The 17,267-nt window shown below is 37.7% G+C and overlaps 1 protein-coding gene across 1 annotated transcript; it reads left to right on the forward strand.

Moving 5' to 3' along the window:
* Positions 1-2,884: 2,884 nt before the first annotated feature.
* LOC108717078 (mast cell carboxypeptidase A) lies at positions 2,885-13,039 on the forward strand. Its single transcript, XM_018263832.2, has 11 exons — positions 2,885-2,981; positions 3,112-3,187; positions 4,331-4,455; positions 7,263-7,368; positions 7,451-7,552; positions 7,642-7,743; positions 8,693-8,803; positions 9,443-9,533; positions 9,704-9,906; positions 10,593-10,677; positions 12,677-13,039. The coding sequence occupies exons 1-11, from the start codon at positions 2,911-2,913 to the stop codon at positions 12,862-12,864; spliced, it is 1,260 nt and encodes a 419-aa protein (XP_018119321.1). The 5' UTR covers positions 2,885-2,910; the 3' UTR covers positions 12,865-13,039.
* Positions 13,040-17,267: the final 4,228 nt, after the last annotated feature.

Here is a 17,267-nt window from a genome sequence, read left to right on the forward strand (position 1 = left end):
CTCCTAAACTTTCCTCATGTCATCGGGGAGAGCAGACGTCCAGGTGGTGGATCAGGCCTGGATCAGCAGGGCCCATGAAGGCCAGACTCATTGGGTTTTTACCCAGTGGCCCAGTCCAACACTGTTAACATGACACCTTTTTTTGAATTACCCTCTAAACTATTTTTTTATTCAGAAGGCAGAGGGAATTGCAGGAATTGCAGCAAGCCCCACATGCATAGGGATACCTATAAATATGACCTGCACAAAGTATGGGAGGCTAGGAATGATGAGCAAGACTGGCCTGTATCACTTCACTGAAAAAATCAATAAACTGCTAAAAAAAATTCAAAAAAACATTAAAAAATATCAGTGCAAAACAAAAGACAAATCCAATTAAACAAAATGCATGGAGAAATTCTAATAATGATATTGCCGGTTTACTGCATTTTCCTGCATTTTTTTCCACTGCCATAAAACACATGGCAAAAAAAAAAACTCTACCAGGTTAAAAAGTCTGTTTTTCAGTAGAGACTAGCCTTTCTTGTTAAAGTATTAATTCATAACATGATATGTATATACCCATCCATGGTACAGTAAATTAAGCAGAATTATCAGTGGGAAAGCTTTGATAGAGTTATGCATTAAAGTTAGAATTACACAGTACAGGTATGGGATCTATTATCTGGAATGATAGGGATTTGGGGATAAGGGATCTTTATGTAATTTCTATCACCATACCTTAATTCTGCTAAAAAAAACTTTTAGCCACCAATATTGATTTGTGCAGGTTAGTTACCATCAAGTAAATGAAAAAGTAATTTTTAAAAATGTTAATAATTTACTTAAAAGGGATCCTATGGGAGATGCACTTTGCGTAATTTGGAGCTCTCTGGTTAATGTGTCTCTGTATAATGGATCCCAACTAGTGGTAAGGTATTTGCAACTGGTATTGCTGAGTAATCTTGAAATTGTTTCACCAGTCAACCAAGCGACTCAGCTAGTTGCCATAGACTGAATACTACTAAATACTTTTAATCATGAACGAAAACCTTGAATCACAATTCAGATCAATGAAAACACAATAGTTACAATTATATATAAATATATATCTAATATATATAAATATATATATAAATATATAAATACTCTTTGTAGTTCTCAATACTGCTCACGACTCATCATCGCCAGCGCTTTTATCCTGACTGTAGAAATGCTGACCCCTGGTGGCCATGTGCCTATGCAACAGCTGGTTGCCAGTACTGAATGGAAAAAAATCTGTGCTTTTTCATTTAGCTTTTATACAGATTAAAGTTGATTTGTTTTATTTTTGAGTTGATATTGTAGTGTCTAACTATTTTTATAATATGTTATAAAATAATATTAGACTATATATAGACTATATAAACATTACAAATCTCGCTCTGTATCAGTAATCAGCACATTACAGACTGAGACATAAAACCCTAAATGGGCTACAAAGCACAGAACATGTGGTACCAGGCAGTGGTTACCAACTGAATTCAGAATCAGTGGTGTAACTACAGAGGAAGCATGTCCCACGGTCACAGGGGGTACCGGACTGCGGGGTCTGCTTCCTCTATTGCTTTGAATAAATACCCCTACAGGGCCAAAATCCCCCCTCCCCGGCTGCACTGATAGTGGCAGGGAGCTGGAGATGCAGTGAGTGAGAAGGCAGTTGAGCGGGCAGCAGTGGGTGCGAGGGTGTGTGGCTGGTAATAGTTGAAGTGTGCGCTAGGCGCCTCTGAAGATTTTTTTGCAGGGGAGCATGATGCAGTCTAGGTACACCAGAATGAGTTCTATGAATATCCTACAAATGAAAGGGTCCAGTATAGCTGTAGTTCCAGGGATGTGGCTATAAGACCTCCAGAGGCTTTTCGGGCACCGGTGATGGTTCCGACGCAAGCGCCCATTTAGACGCGTGCGAAGCGCGACAAATTCACCCATCACTATTCACCATAGAAAAATCTGTACCATGGAGCCATTTTCCAATGCTAAATACAGGGCTGTACAGGGAGGATTGGGGGTGTGATATAAAAATATGGCATTTAGTTGTGATGCCAGTCTTTGTGTACAGTAAGGAGGCAGTCCTGCACAAAGATCAATGGAAAACGTCACCTGGCAAAGCTGCTGGTGTGGAGAAGTGTAGAAAGGGCATTTGGGCAGATAAGAGTCCAAACATCAGTTCTAATGATAAAATTGTAACGTTGAATTTGCAGAACAGAATCCCATGCTAAGAGATTTAAAAACCAAGTCTCATCTGTTAAGTGGGAATCAGTAAAAGATAGACACGTTTACTGTTGATTGTAATTAGATTTTTCTCTTAAAAACCACCCCAAAAGATATTGGACTGTGGTATATCTCTATTTTGTCAATCTCCCCGAACTGCCTTCCGTCTGCCTTCCGTATGCTTGAATGAAGAATGGCCTTCTTTAATGCACTCGTGGTGCTTCAATTTCCGAAGTCGCCCGAAGTTGCTTCACGAGGAAACTTTGGGTGACTTTGGAAATCGAAGCATCGCGAGTGTATTAGCACAGGCCGATTCTTCATTCAAGCATACGGAAGGCAGACAGAAGTTTATGGTTTCTGCCAAAAATATATATCAGGAACAGGTATTCGTGTGAGTAATGCCTGATCCTGATACTGGAAGCACAAAGAGTTGCTTTTGTCTCTGTATGCAGAACTGCTCGAGTCTTGAGTTTCACTGCACCCCACATAAAAAAATGTTTTCTATTTCTGTCTAATCTGATAACGAACGACTATCTCATATTATCTCTGTATCGGTCCATGCCGAAGAAACTGATTTTATATTGGGAAAAAACGTGACTATTCCATGATCTCACGATCTTTGCTAATAAGATGAAGATATATAAGAGAATAGTAACAAATGTGCTTAGAAGTCAGAGAATCATGAAAGGTTTGATACTTTTTCTTGTTTTTGCGGCATCTCTTGCTGCTCCCTCCATTCGTCGCTTTGACAAGTGAGTTCATGGATGATATTGATGTTTAAGGTTGTAAACATATTGTTTTGTCCTAACCAGTAGTGTCAGCTAAACATTCTTGTGTGCAATCCTGTTACTTCTTTATAAATGAATATTTTTTTATTGTTAGTGAAAAGGTATTTCGTGTCTTTCCACAAAATGAAGAGGATGTTCAGTCCATCAAACAATTGGCCAGAGTAATGCAGGTAGGATCCTTTTATTATAATGGAAAATAAATGGCAATTCCATGGATGAAATTAAGAGCTGTAGTACCTGCAAATCTTCCCATACCCAACTAAAATGTCTTTCCTCTTGTTCTGTGTAGCCTTAATGTTTTTGTTGTTGACATGTAGCCTGATGGACCATTGCATTGTCCTAAATAGCTGAGTAACAATTTATTATCATTTTCCCCTCTTCTTTTCCTTCGACTGTGAAAAGAGAGAGTAACTCTCTAGGCAAGTGGTATTCAAATTGCATTCTATGCTGTAATGCAATTCGTTCTACCGCTGCGTGGGAACATAAAGTGGAGATAATAGAAAAATGGAGGTTATTAGGTTCATAGATAAACTAGTTTACAGTTATGCCAACTATTCATTACTATAGATGAGTTGGCTCCTTACCCAAGGCTTTATACTACAAAAGGTATTTAAGATAGGTTTTTGCATTTCAAAAGTAAACTGATTTTTAATTATTGTAGTTACAACCATGTGCACGTCATACAAAAATCTTTGTTTAGGTAATGTTTGCACATATGTGTAACCCTAATAGTAGTTTTCGTTGATGATTCAACTAATTAGGCCTTGGAGCCTTTGCTATGTTTCTTTCTTTATTTTTGAAATCAGAAAAATTGTTGAAAATCTCCTCTAGCAAATATTACCACATATTTCTTATCTGAAGTGTTAGCTAGGAGGCAAAGGGGCAATTAACTTTAAAGTCTTTATACAAATACCATAATATAATTACAGATATAGGATCTGTTATCTGGAAACCCGTTATCCAGAAGGCTCTGAATTATGGAAAGGCCGTCTCCCATACGCTCCATTTTATTCAAATAATCCACATTTTTAAAAATGATTTCCTTTTTGTCTGTAATAATAAAACAGTACCTTGTACTTGATCCCAACTAAGATATAATAAATCCTTATGGGAAGCAAAACCAGCCTATTGGGTTTATTTAATGTTTACATGATTTTCTAGTAGACTTAAGGTATGAAGATCCAAATTACGGAAAGATACATTATCCAGAAAGCCCCAGGTCCCAAGCATTCTGGATAACAGGACCCATATCTGTACCTGTATTCCTGTCTTTTTAAAATATTTATGTCACTGGGTTTTTTTTTTCAATTCAGCTTAATTTCTGGAAACCCCATTCTTCATCCTTTCTGATCCCCAAAGCCTTTGTGGATTTTCATGCAAATGTTGAGGATTCCCAGGTTATCACTGGTCTTCTTGATGAGAAAGGAATAAAATACAGGTTGGGATTAGCACAATATGATTATTTGTACACTATTATTATCCTTACAATTAAGCTCTATGTTGTTATAAATTAGGGCTAGAATAAAAGTTTGTGTTCAAATACAAATCACTAAAATACTCTGCTGGGTTCAGAATTAAAGCAGTTGCTTTAGAGTGTGATGTTTGCAAAGTGCGTAATGGCTCAGATCATTTCAGTACACACCCCAGAACTATTTTAGTAATGTGGCATGATTTGGCCGATTTCTCTTTTGGATAGGGTGGCTCCTACTCTATCCAAGAGTGTTTCTAGAACTATGTAACACAGGAGCGTGGGTAACCTACTATGTGCACACATTTTTTTGTGCATCGCAGGTGACCCATGGCATGGAGCTGTTGGGGGGTCCATAAAGTTACACAACTGCAAACCTGGAACAGTCATCTATGATATTTCAGTTGAGACCTGCCTTGTTGGATGTTTTTATGCCAAATTCTTCATCTTTATTTATTACTATGTTTTAGTGCTGCATGCCTGATCTCAAAGGAAAAAAATGGGGAAAAAAAAACATATTTGCAATGAAGAATACTTTAAATTTCTGAAACCCTTTTGTTGATTTATTAACATCATAGCTTGGGTTCAGTCAACACAAATACACAAGAGAGAGGTCTCATCTCGCTCATGTTTTCTTGTATCAATTGCGTTCCTATCATCATTTTTTAACCCATTCCAAATCAGATTTATTTTCAAACAATTAAAACTTGGCAGGCTCCAGGTTAAAAGCTTTTAATTAAAAAAACACAGATCATATATTGTGGGGGAAAAAACAATTAATGCAAGAAAACAGAATTAAGATCTCTTACTTGTTTTCTTACTTTGTATTGCCTAATCAGCCCTCTTAGTCTACACATCAAATTGATTATGTAGACCCCTACTTCTAAATCTGTGAAAAAAACAGATTCCCGTTTTTGAGCCACATATTTACTTAAAGTGTTGCTGCAGAGTGAACTTGAAAAGCAATAATATTCCACTAAGGCTTTTTGCAGCACCAGCACTACAATATACGACATGTAGCAAGTAATGTGTGAGTCACTCAAAGCATCTGGTTACTACTCCCCTGTTATAACACATTCTTATAACATTTTATGCCGAGTAAATAGTTTACATAAAAAAGCATTTTGTGTTTTATAGGCCAATATATAAATCTGTTTTCCAATTTATCAAAATAGTCAGGATTATTTTTCTCATATTCAGGAAGGTTTATAATGTACTGAGATATTTATCAAAGTCAGGCCATTAGAATATGTTTTTGCAGTAGAATGCCACGCTGTCCTATGGAATGATAGTGATTATGACTATTCAGCAACAGCACAATCACCATTCCAAATCTGTGCTCCATGATGCTGAGTGCATAAGGGAAGAAAGGATACTTTTTTTGCCCACTGGAAGTAGTAGAGTAGAAAATACATTGTTAAACCCTAAAATGTTAGTAATGTAACATCAAATGGTAACTATCACTGCTGCTTGATAAAATTAAGGTCAAAATCCTCGCATCCGTCACTGCAGACCACTTCTCTGAACACATACAATACATCCAATCTTTGGGACAGATTCACTAACCGGCGAATTTTCGCAACACTTTGCCAGGCGCAAATGCGCTCAGACTACGCCAATTCAATAAAATGCAGAGTTTCGTCCTGGGCGCCAAATGCAGTGCGAGCATTTCAAAGCAAAGATACGCTAGCATTCATTTTTGCCTAACGAAAATTCGCTAGTGATCCTGCTCTTAGGTCAATTTGCATAGGGAGGGAAATTTAAAGTTGTATGGATGTCTTTATGTTAAATGTTGGTGCAAATACTTACAAATTCCACTTTTTAAAACACATATCCAGGGAACCTTAATAAAGACAATACAGTTACTATAATGCCCTACACATGAGCCCACTGTAAAATGAATGTTCCATTCATATCATTTACATATGTAAATGTCTGGCAAAAAATGATTCCCCAAAAAAAGTTTGTTAGGACTTTTGCAGACATTCACGCTGAGAAAAGGAATATACGGCAGCATTTTTTGAACTTTGATGCCTATTTGGCACACAGGATATGATGTAAGTGACAGAAGATTGAGGAAGATCTAGCTGCTTTATAGCACTTCGACTGGTCTGAGGTAACAAAGGCAGCTCAGGCGAAAGAGGTAGCATTCAGTAAAATCCGCATTTTAGTAAATTTGCAGAGTAATGTTCGCCAGAGCGAAAAGTCACCTGGCAATAGAATGTGAATGACTGCTAGCGACGGTCTGTTTCACTAGTGAATTGGCGCCTGTGCCTATTAGTAAATTAGTAAATGTCCTAGCGTTAGCCACTTCGCTCTTTAGTAAATCTTTTATCCTTCACACTGAGTTAAAGAGTCAGGGAAGTATCTTCTCTTGAGCGCTGAGGGTCCTTACTAGGCCAAAAATTAAGGCCAGTATAGTTTGTTAGAAAAGGTGACAATCTAGAGGGACCCTGGTGACCACCTAAAGTAATTCAGCCATTTATTGATTTATTCATAATATTTTTGGTTGTTTGTCAGATTTGGACAAACAATGTGGTTGGCATTGTGACATCTATTCCCCACTGACATTTGTATGCTTGTGTGTGTGTTTTATTTTGTGCCCGTGCAGTATTATCATAGTGAGATGAATCGCTACCTGAGTATAACCTCTTTATTTTGGCATTTTACTTTTGCTGAAAATATTTTCTTTGACGTTAATGCATAGCAAGTATTGTTTAAGGCATGCCCAATGCATCTGTATATATTTATTTTCAAAACTTCTTCTTTTGCATTAGAATTCTTTTTCAGAATTTACAAGAAGCTATCGAAAACCAGTTTAAAAAAGTTGGTGATCCCAAGGAGAAACGTTTTTCTAGCCCTAAATATCAAACCTGGTTAGAGGTAAGATATGTTCTTATTTTGGGATTTGTAATAAAACTTGATATAACTACATTTCACTGAGGTCAAATAAATGTTTGTTCAGATTGCAACCTGGGCTTATCGAGTTTCTCTTAAGCACCCAAATCTGGTATCTATTGTGCATGCTGGAGACACTTATGAAGGACGGCCTATACTAATCCTCAAGGTACCATATTTCCATTAGGTGCATAGTAATATATTATAACACAGTCAAAATAAAAGACTTCACACTATTATTTATTGATCTTTAAAAAGGTTGGAAGCCAAAAGACTAATAAAAATGGCATTGTATTTGAATGTGGTGTCCATGCACGGGAATGGATCTCTCCTGCTTTCTGCCAATGGTTTGTAAATGAGGTACAGTATAACTTTATTTTTATATCCCCAATACATTCCACAGGGTTTTGCAGAGACTATACATTAACTTCTTTTCTAGATGTTTCATGATAAAAACAGGTAAAGACCAGAGACGTGAATAATATATATGGTCCATTTTGCAGTCTTGAAAAGGATGGAGGAGGGTTGGTCAGTAGTGATGGGTGAATTTATTTGGCAGGCATGGATTTGCAGCAAATTTTTGCGAAGATTGCGGCACAAATTTTTTTGCACAAAAATGTGACGCGACAAAGAAAAATTGTCGTGCATCAAAATTATTCAGACGCCCATTGACTTTAATGCATTTGGACAAAATAGTCGCGCGTATAAAGTGATTAGTGATTATGTCATGAGAAAACATGTTTTTTTCAAAACGCATCAGTTAAAAATGCTGCTCCAGGAGTCTTCTGCAATCAAATCCATTTTTAAAAGGAGCAAAGAGAGGTTTTTATTTTTAAGTTTGACATGGAGCCACACATGTTGTCAGTACCAATCAGTGCAGTACAGGATCAGGAACCAGGAGTGAAGTCAGGACACAGGCCGAGGTAAATCAGACGAAGATCACACCCAGGAACTATCAGGCAATATACCTACATTGGGCCATGAGTCAGTGCAGAGTTTTATAGCCAGACTAATCGATTACCCAGATCACCTGTGGCCAGATTGGTAAAAGGTGAAATAAGCCATGCTTACTTGCAATTACAAGGAAGGCAATAGGAGTGAACCAAGACCTTAGCTGTCTGCTCACATGGGGTAGAGGTAATGCAGATAGTATGGAAACACCAGGTCACTAGTTTGAATCCAGACAGAATGTTACAGTAACTTGACATAAATAAGTTGGAAGTTTTTTCACTGAACAACATGAAGTTGGGTTTTCTCTAGATAGATAGGTATTTGACATTGTGAACTGTGTTGTATTTGTTGTTTACAGGCAATCAGAAGTTATGGAAAAGATAAAACTATGACAAAGCTCTTGGATAGGATGACCTTCCATATTGTTCCTGTACTTAACATTGATGGCTACGTCTGGACTTGGACTCACGTAATCATTGTATTTTGCATTTCGCAGTTTAGGTTATTATAACTGAGTTCTATGTCACATGCTGATCTTTCTGGCTTTGCTGGACACACAGAGAAGATCTTTGTTCATTTGAACACTGGTTCCATGTGCCATAAAAGGAATTTTATGGATAGGATATCACATCTTTTAGGGGTTTAGTGAACAAATAAATGCACAGGTCAACAGGTTTATGTATAACTGAAGGGAAATACAACAAATCCCATTCACACTGACATAATGGCTCAAGTATCATCTACAAAATCTACTTGTGTGTATATTTGCTGGGCAGCCCTGATCTAGCTCTGTTGCCATATTCAGTTATCTCCTCTTTTGTCAAATACAATCTGAAATATTTGAGAACCTTTTGGCACAGAATATTAAGGCCACCATTGTTTAATAAAAAGGAAATGTGTAGTAATGAGCGAATTTTTTCGCCAGCCACGGATTAACTGTGGAATTCTGCATTTATCCATCTGCAAATTTTATTTGCAAAAATTTGGCGTGGACAATTGTGTAAAAAAACTCAAATCTCTTGAATTTGTGAGTTTACAAGCTCAAAAAAACCTTGAAAAAATCAAAAATCTTGAATTAAAAAAACTGATTTACGTGAAATATTTACAGGATCGTATGTGGAGGAAGAACCGTTACCCAGATCCTAAAACGAACTGTGTCGGAACTGATGTCAATAGGAACTTCAATGTTTCCTGGGGCAGTAAGTAAATGCAAGGAAATTCCATATGTGAAAGGACTTCCTGTGACAGTAGGGGATCACTGGCTCACTTTTATCTTTTTCAACCCCTTTAAGTAAAGAACTTATTTCTTCTCTTACAGTATCTTTTTGAAAAAAATAAAAACACTAAAGCCCTGATGTCTGTTTCACAGTTGGATTCCACAATGATGAGCCATGTTCAGAAATCTATGGAGGGTCTGGCCCAGAGTCTGAAAAGGAAACTAAAGCTTTGGCTTCCTACATCCGTGATAACATCTCATCTCTTAAAGCTTACATTAGTTTCCACGCATATGGGCAGCTGCTAATGTATCCTTATGGGTATAAATCTAAAATGGCACCCAATCATGAAAAATTGGTAAGTGGGAAAAGCATTATTTTTATGGGGTATTAGGTTTCCCCTTTCTTTACAGTCAAGTAGTAATCTTTATAAGGTGATATCTTTCTGTAAATACAATGAATAACGTTGTTCTGCACAATCTATGTAATAAATACATTTGCAGAATGTTAGGAAAATGTAAGGAAAAAAACAACTTTACAGCACAAGATTTTTCATAAACGTTCTAACTCATAGGGGATTGATTAAAACTGCTGATTGGTTTAGCCCCTATAAGCAAATAAGCCTTAGAATATTCCTTTTGCAGATAGTACTGGGCTGGCTGGTTCAGTTAGATATGATACAACACATGTAGTAATGAGCTCTCGTGTGAATCAGACTCATGTGAATCAGATTCATCAGACTAATGTGAACCAGAACAGGCAGCAAACATATGCTACTACTTAGAATGTGCCTGTCCCACTTTGTGCCACCATTGTATCTATATTTTGTCTGTCCATCACCACTGTGCATGCAATGGCAGCATAATTCACCCCTAATTATTACTTAATATCCACCTTAAACCTACTTCACAGGACAAATATTGCATGAAACAGCTTTATTACAAAGCTTGGACTAACAATGCCCTACTTGCATACATTTCAAAGTTCTCACTACAAGGGAGTAGTGAATTAAAAATAATTTTCTCATTTGTCTCCCCTTCTCAGGACGAGATTGCAGTTTCCGCAGTGCAAGCTTTATCTACATTATATGGCACCAACTACACACATGGACCCATCGCTACTACAATTTGTAAGCTTACATTAATATAAAACAAATTATAACAAACAACACTTCACTGTCAGAATTCCAATATCTGTGCGTGATTCTTTATGCTATTGATACAAGTAACTGTGGAGCAACAGCAAAACATTTGCTCCAGGGTTCTCAAGCATCAATAAAGGTAGTTGCTCCACAATTCACAATAGAAGGCTGGGCAGACTCAACTGACATTTAACAAGGGGCATTTGAGGAAAGTTATTATACTGAATCACAGCTGCCGCCATCTATGTGAGATCTGTGGTTGCACTTCTTAAATGAGTCCTATGTTCATCATAGTAAATGTGCCAAATTATTTAAACTGGGGTCAAATTTACTAAAGGGTGAAGTGGCTAGCACTAGCAAAAATTCGCCAATGTGAATTCATTTTGCCTACTCTAGCACTACTTCGCAATCTTACACCAGGCAAAGTTGCGCTATGGCGAAGGGACATACTGTAACTACGCTAATTCACTTGCAGATTTTACTGAACGTTACCTCTTGCGCCAGACTTGACTTCACCACCTCAGACCAGGGGAAGTACAATAGAGTAGATAGGACTTGCTTCAAAAAAAGTTGAAAATGTTTCTAAGTCCCAAAAAACGCTGGCGTGTTTTACTTTTAAAATTTTTTTGGGGTACCCTCCTCCCCCCTTACATTTCCGCACATATGGCACCTAAACTATACAGTTGCCACCTGTGTATGGCAATAGAACAACTTTATTTTATTTTAGAAAGGATTCCCAGGCCTGTGTAGTGTAATGTACTTTTTGCAGCATATACGTCCATTGTATTTGAACTTGACGTCGCATGCAAATTAGGCATCGCTAGAGTAACTTCGTTTTGCTTCATGAATTAACGCTAGCGCAACTTCGCTACCTTTCACCTCCCTGGGCGCAACTTCGGATTTTAGTGAATTAGCGGTGCCCTGGCGAAACTTCGCTTTGCAAAGAGCGGCGAAGGCGTCGCTAACGCATTTTCATCGCTTAGTGAATTTGCCCCCTGGACTCTTGCACTTCCCATGCACTTAAGCAGGAGAAATGCTGACTATGGCAGGCAGTAGTTCCAGTAGAATGACATCCCTCAGGAACAAATACCTGTACTGCCAGAAGTGTCTGTCCTAGATACTGTGTTTCCTAGTTATTTTCACTTTTTTGTACTGGCCCTTCAACTTCAAGTGATAATGCTATTTTTCAAATACATTAACTATGCTCATTGTATTTTCCAGAAGCCATGCTCCTGAGTTGAGGGGGGGGCATCTTCCAGGGATAACTATATGCTATTATAAAAAATACCATTTATTTTGGAATGAAATGTGCCATATTACCCCAATAAATGATATTGGCAAATCTTTATTAATACACGATAGACCTAAAAGTTTTGGTAAATTCACATTGTCTGTGATAGTCATTATTTAATAGCTATAGGGATAAAGAGTAATTTAAAACTGCAAGCACAGTTGCACTTGGCCTAGTCAGTTGAGTAAAAAACAAGTCAAAGGTACATCCAACATCCAATTTGGCTTGGGTCCTTCCTATTCTTGCTAATGTTTTGCTAATGTGCCAGTATCTGCTCCTTGCACTTCCTTATAGTTTCACTCAGTTCTGCCGCTTTCTTCCTGCCTCCCATTCTGAAGTTTGCTCAGTTGCATCTGAAAATACCTTCAACTATGAACCAAAGAGTAGCTGCAGGATTGTCAAATCTACCTGTATTAATCGCTGTAGCATTGTTGCATTCCAAATGGTGGAAAAGACACCGACCAGACATAGAACATTTTCAATGCAATTGTGTCCAGTTTATAATAAAGTGCAAGTGCGACTGCGAAACTGAAATTGCCGGCATTGTGGGGGAAAACGCTCCATTTTGGATGAAAAAAATGGCAGTTGCATTTGAAATTGCACTTAGACCACTTCAAATGCAGTTGTAAATTACCCCTATAGTGTTTAGAGATCAGAGTTATTGTTGGTCAATGAGTCTATTATTTTTCTTTACAGATCCAGTTTCTGGTTCTTCCATCGACTGGACATATGATAAAGGAATAAAATACTCATTTGTTTTTGAGCTACGGGATGAAGGTGATTTTGGCTTTCTGCTCCCTGAATGCCAAATAAAACAAACCTGCATGGAGACCATGTTGGCCGTAAAAGCAATGGCCAATTCTGTTGTCACCCAGGAAAATTAGACTTTTTCTTCTTATCACAGCTCTATCTCATTTCTTATCTTGACTATTCAACAAAAAATATTAAATTTGTGCATTCGATATTCTGCTATTTTCAGATTACATTTGCTTGTAGCATTAATTGTTCCCCTTCATTTGTGTGTTTTTTTGAATTATTAAACATCTTGATTTGCCGCTACCAATTTTTGCATTTCCATATAACAAGAATTAGCATTTGCCTTAATGAAATAAGGGAAGCACAACACAGTGAGACCTAAATGAGTGACTTTATGAGATATGAGGGCTCATTTTAGTGTAATTTCAAGCACATTATTTACTTACTCCAGAAGTGCAAGAGTGTTTCCCTTAAGCTGGCCATAGACGCAACGATTCGATCATACGAATCGTGGATTTGTACGATTTTCGGACCGTGTGTGGAGAGTCCCGACATTTTTCGTCCGGCGGAGATCGGTCGTTTGGTCGATCGGACAGGTTAGAAAATTTCTGTCGCCTGCCGATAATATCGCTGTGTGTATTGCCAATTTTCAGAGGGAGACTGTCACTAGCTTTATCAGACATAACTATCGTACAATTGCTGTCAGAGGTAGAACATTGGCTGATCTGTTCTTTTACTACTTTATTTGATTGGAATTGTAAGACTTTGATCTGAATGGTTAGTGGCAGGTCGGGAGATGGGAAAGTCCAATCGTACGTTGATTCGTACAATCGGATCTTTGCATCTATGGCCAGCTTTAGTTCTCACCAAACAGAACACGTGAGTCCCAAGAGTTGTTAGTCTTTAGTCTTTGCACTGAGCTAAATGACTCCTTATGTGGTTTACTTTCAATGTAGCATTTCCCCCATAAATCCAGTGTTGTTGCAGTCCACAGGTGGCAATCTGTCTGATAACATTGTTGCCGATGTATTATTATACACACACCTGTACAAGCACTTGGGCTTAATAGAAACGTCGAGCATTACTGCAGTCTTTGCAGCACATAATTCAGGTTGATATTGGATTAATTTCAACGGTAAGCAATATTGCAATACCAGCAGTTGCCTTCCTAGTTGTGTCTGTTGTGCAAGTTGCAGATGAAATATTTAGATTGGGGAGCAACTTCATATAATAATGCTGATGGGGAATCCCCACTTATATGACAGTTTCTTAAAGGAAAAACAAACACTTTTGGAGCAATTTTTTGTTCCTCAACAACTGCGCATCACGAGAAGTGCCGAAGCACCGGTCTCATTCTGAAGATTACTGAAGCGGCTGAAGATGGTGCCTGATAATAAAGGTCACTGCCTGGGTGCCAAAAAAAATTATATTTTATTTCAACGTTTCGGCTAACAACTTAAGCCGTCCTGAAGACAGCTTAAGTTGTTAGCCGAAACGTTGAAATGAAATATTAATTTGTTCGGCACTTTAAATAGTCCTGTGAGTGCGGTCCTTTTGATGCGCTTATTACTTGCATGACATTTATCCATCAGGAGGTACAAACCATATCCGGGGGCCTGCCTTTACCACCTGCCCTAAGGCCTGAGCCTCCTCATGTTGCTCATTCTTGTACCCCTTAGTTCACTTACGCCCCTATCAATGTCCTTAATAATCTTAATAATAATTGTAACAACCTCTTTTGGACTGAGGCTATAAGGTGCCCGTACACAATTTTACTTGAATCAGAAGCCCCTTAGATGGTAAACAGGCAAAATGATGGCCTGAACAATCACATTATAATTGAATCAAAGTGCATGAATGTGATCCTTAGCCATTGGACCTGCATGGGCCCCCTAAGTAATCTGGCCTAGAGACCAGAATTAGTCTTCATTGAACTACTGAAAGGAAATATACCTTCAAATCCAATATGCTGAATGGAAATACTTCACACTATAACATAACATATAGGATTTATTTTTTATTACAAATCAATTTTTTTACAAATATGTTTACTTTATGCACTTACTGGTCTCTAATTATGGTTATGAAACAAATTCATTTGAAAGTTTGTTGTCATGCTATTACAATGTGTGTTGCAGAATTTTACATGTTGAAAGTAATAGGATTCTACAAGGATTTTTTTACTTTATTATTCATAAAAACAGTTTCAGCTCCTCTTAACATAATCACAAACCTTTGTTATTAAGAATGGAACAGAGATAATATTCGCATTCTAATGTATTTTATTGAGAAGCAAGTAGAGACACATTTGTACTTCATGCTCTTTGCAGATGACAGTTTAAAGTGTTCAGTTTGAGATAAAAATGATATCTAAACAGAACGCTCAAACAGTTAGAGATATGGTAACAAGATTTATAAGTTGGCCACAATGACTCTGCTGTTCATCACTTGGATATTATGATTCATTTTAGATATGATTAACGATGAATGATATACCATCTACCAGACTTGCACAAAGATCTAAAGGCAGTTACAGAAAGCACAAGCAAAATGTACAAGTAGAAATGTTATCATACGAAATGAAGCAATCTCATTAACTGACACTTTACCACAGTAAAAGATAACATAGTCTGCATGTGGCCACAGATAAAACACATACAATTATGTTGTATATTTATTGGAAAAAATCATATCAATCATTTCGTATATCTAGAATATATATCTAGATAACAAATAACTGTTTGGCAAACCCTAACTGGCCCGCCATGGGAGAACTAACTTCATAACACCCTTGGTTTGGGTAAGAGATTTTGGATAGGCAGGTGACTGAATACTTTTGGACATATTAAGACTCATTTATGACCACAACCACAGTTGCAGGTTGAAATGATGCAATTCATTTATGCAAATAATTACGGCCAATACATGTTTAACTACAACTACGAGCATTTGACACATCAGATGCAATTGCACCTAGAAGAGCTCCCTTTCATGGCTAGAATTGTGGGGGAAAATGCTGCATGCTAGGAAAAAATATATGGTAATTTACATCAGCAATTGCACTTGCACGCTGCGCTTGCAGTCATATATCACCCCTATAGTGTATCTAATGATGAGGGGTGATTTATCTATTTCAAGAGACACAGCCAAATGATGCCTACGTGGCTCCCCGACTCCCCCCCCCCGCGCCCACCAATACAGTCATAACTAATGCAGTCTGCGCTATATTCATCAGGAAAGCCACAGGTGCAAGGGTAATATGTAAAAGAGTAAGAGAAGAACGAGTTCAAATTATTGAAAGAGTTTTTACAAGTCTGTACAGAAAGACAGGATAAAACTATACCAAAAGTATGTCCCTGTTGGGCAATGGTAGCAAAACAAATGGTAGTTAGAACACCCAAAGCAGTGTCCTAAAGCTGTCTGCCATATCCATAGAGTTCAACTACCCAATCATCATTGTTGTTATTACAGCACCATGAAAAATGTAATTTCATTAAATCACACCTAGGAACACATTGATCAAAGGTCGAAGTGAAAATTTGAATTAAAAAAAAAATTGAATTTTGAGCTCCCTTCAACTAGGGAAAAGTCCAAATTCGATTCAAATTTGAAAATAATGTATTCATGTACTGTCTCTTTAAAAATTCAACTTCGACCATTCGCCATCTAAAACACCTGCCGAATTGCTGTTTTAGCTTATGGAGGACCTCCTAGAACCTATTTGGAGTCAATTGGTGGACTTTGAAAAAATCTAAGGGTTTTTTTGGGAAAAACTTCAAATCGTATGATTCGAATGTGCTATTACTTTAATTCATACGATTCAAAATTTATAAAAAATGGACCTAATCAATCGAAAACGGACCTATTCGGCTCAAAAAAACCTTTGATTTAATTTCGTTGGTCTTTTTGAATTTTGACGTTTTTCAAATTCAAATTCAACCCTTGATAAATCTGCCCCCTAGAGTATATAGGGCTTGTTGACAGACACAGTGGGCAACTGGCACTTTTCCCTGCAGTGAGCTTTGTCTACAACCACTTTCAATGAAGGAACTTGTGTCTAAATGCACTCTGTGCACTTCTGTATAGTTGTGCCCTAGATCAGTCCTTTCTGCATGTTCTGCGCAGTGCATTGCTGCGCCTTTTGACATACAGTGCTGTGTGAACCCTGAAGCCAATCACCTTCAGATCAATCATTAGCTCCGAGGGGCCCCTCAACACCCTGAGTCACTCGACGTAGCACAGTTGCTCCTAAATAATCGGTGCAGACATCACTGGCATGCCAAACACTGGTAACAAAACTAGGCAGACTTCTAAAATTTAAGTATCCAATTTATGGCGAAGCACAAAATATTTCAACAAAATGAATGCAGTTGCACTGGAAAGAGTCAGACGCAAGGTAATTGTGTCCAATTTAATGCCCGTGCTGCACATACTATGATGCATGAATTTTGGGAAACCCCCATGCATTGTGCAAAAAAAAAAAAAATGTGATTGCGTCCAAAACCACACTTTGCTCACTGCGTAAGGGTAA

This window comes from Xenopus laevis, chromosome 5L (genome assembly GCF_017654675.1).
Source record: "Xenopus laevis strain J_2021 chromosome 5L, Xenopus_laevis_v10.1, whole genome shotgun sequence".
NCBI classification, from domain to species: domain Eukaryota; kingdom Metazoa; phylum Chordata; class Amphibia; order Anura; family Pipidae; genus Xenopus; species Xenopus laevis.

Excerpts from the sequence above, each read along its gene's own strand:
- LOC108717078 (XM_018263832.2), top strand. The coding sequence starts at position 2,911 with ATGAAAGGTTTGATACTTTTTCTTGTTTTTGCGGCATCTCTTGCTGCT. Across the intron at positions 7,369-7,450 it reads AATATCAAACCTGGTTAGAG|ATTGCAACCTGGGCTTATCG; the intron begins GTAAGATATGTT and ends ATGTTTGTTCAG. Across the intron at positions 8,804-9,442 it reads ACGTCTGGACTTGGACTCAC|GATCGTATGTGGAGGAAGAA; the intron begins GTAATCATTGTA and ends AAATATTTACAG.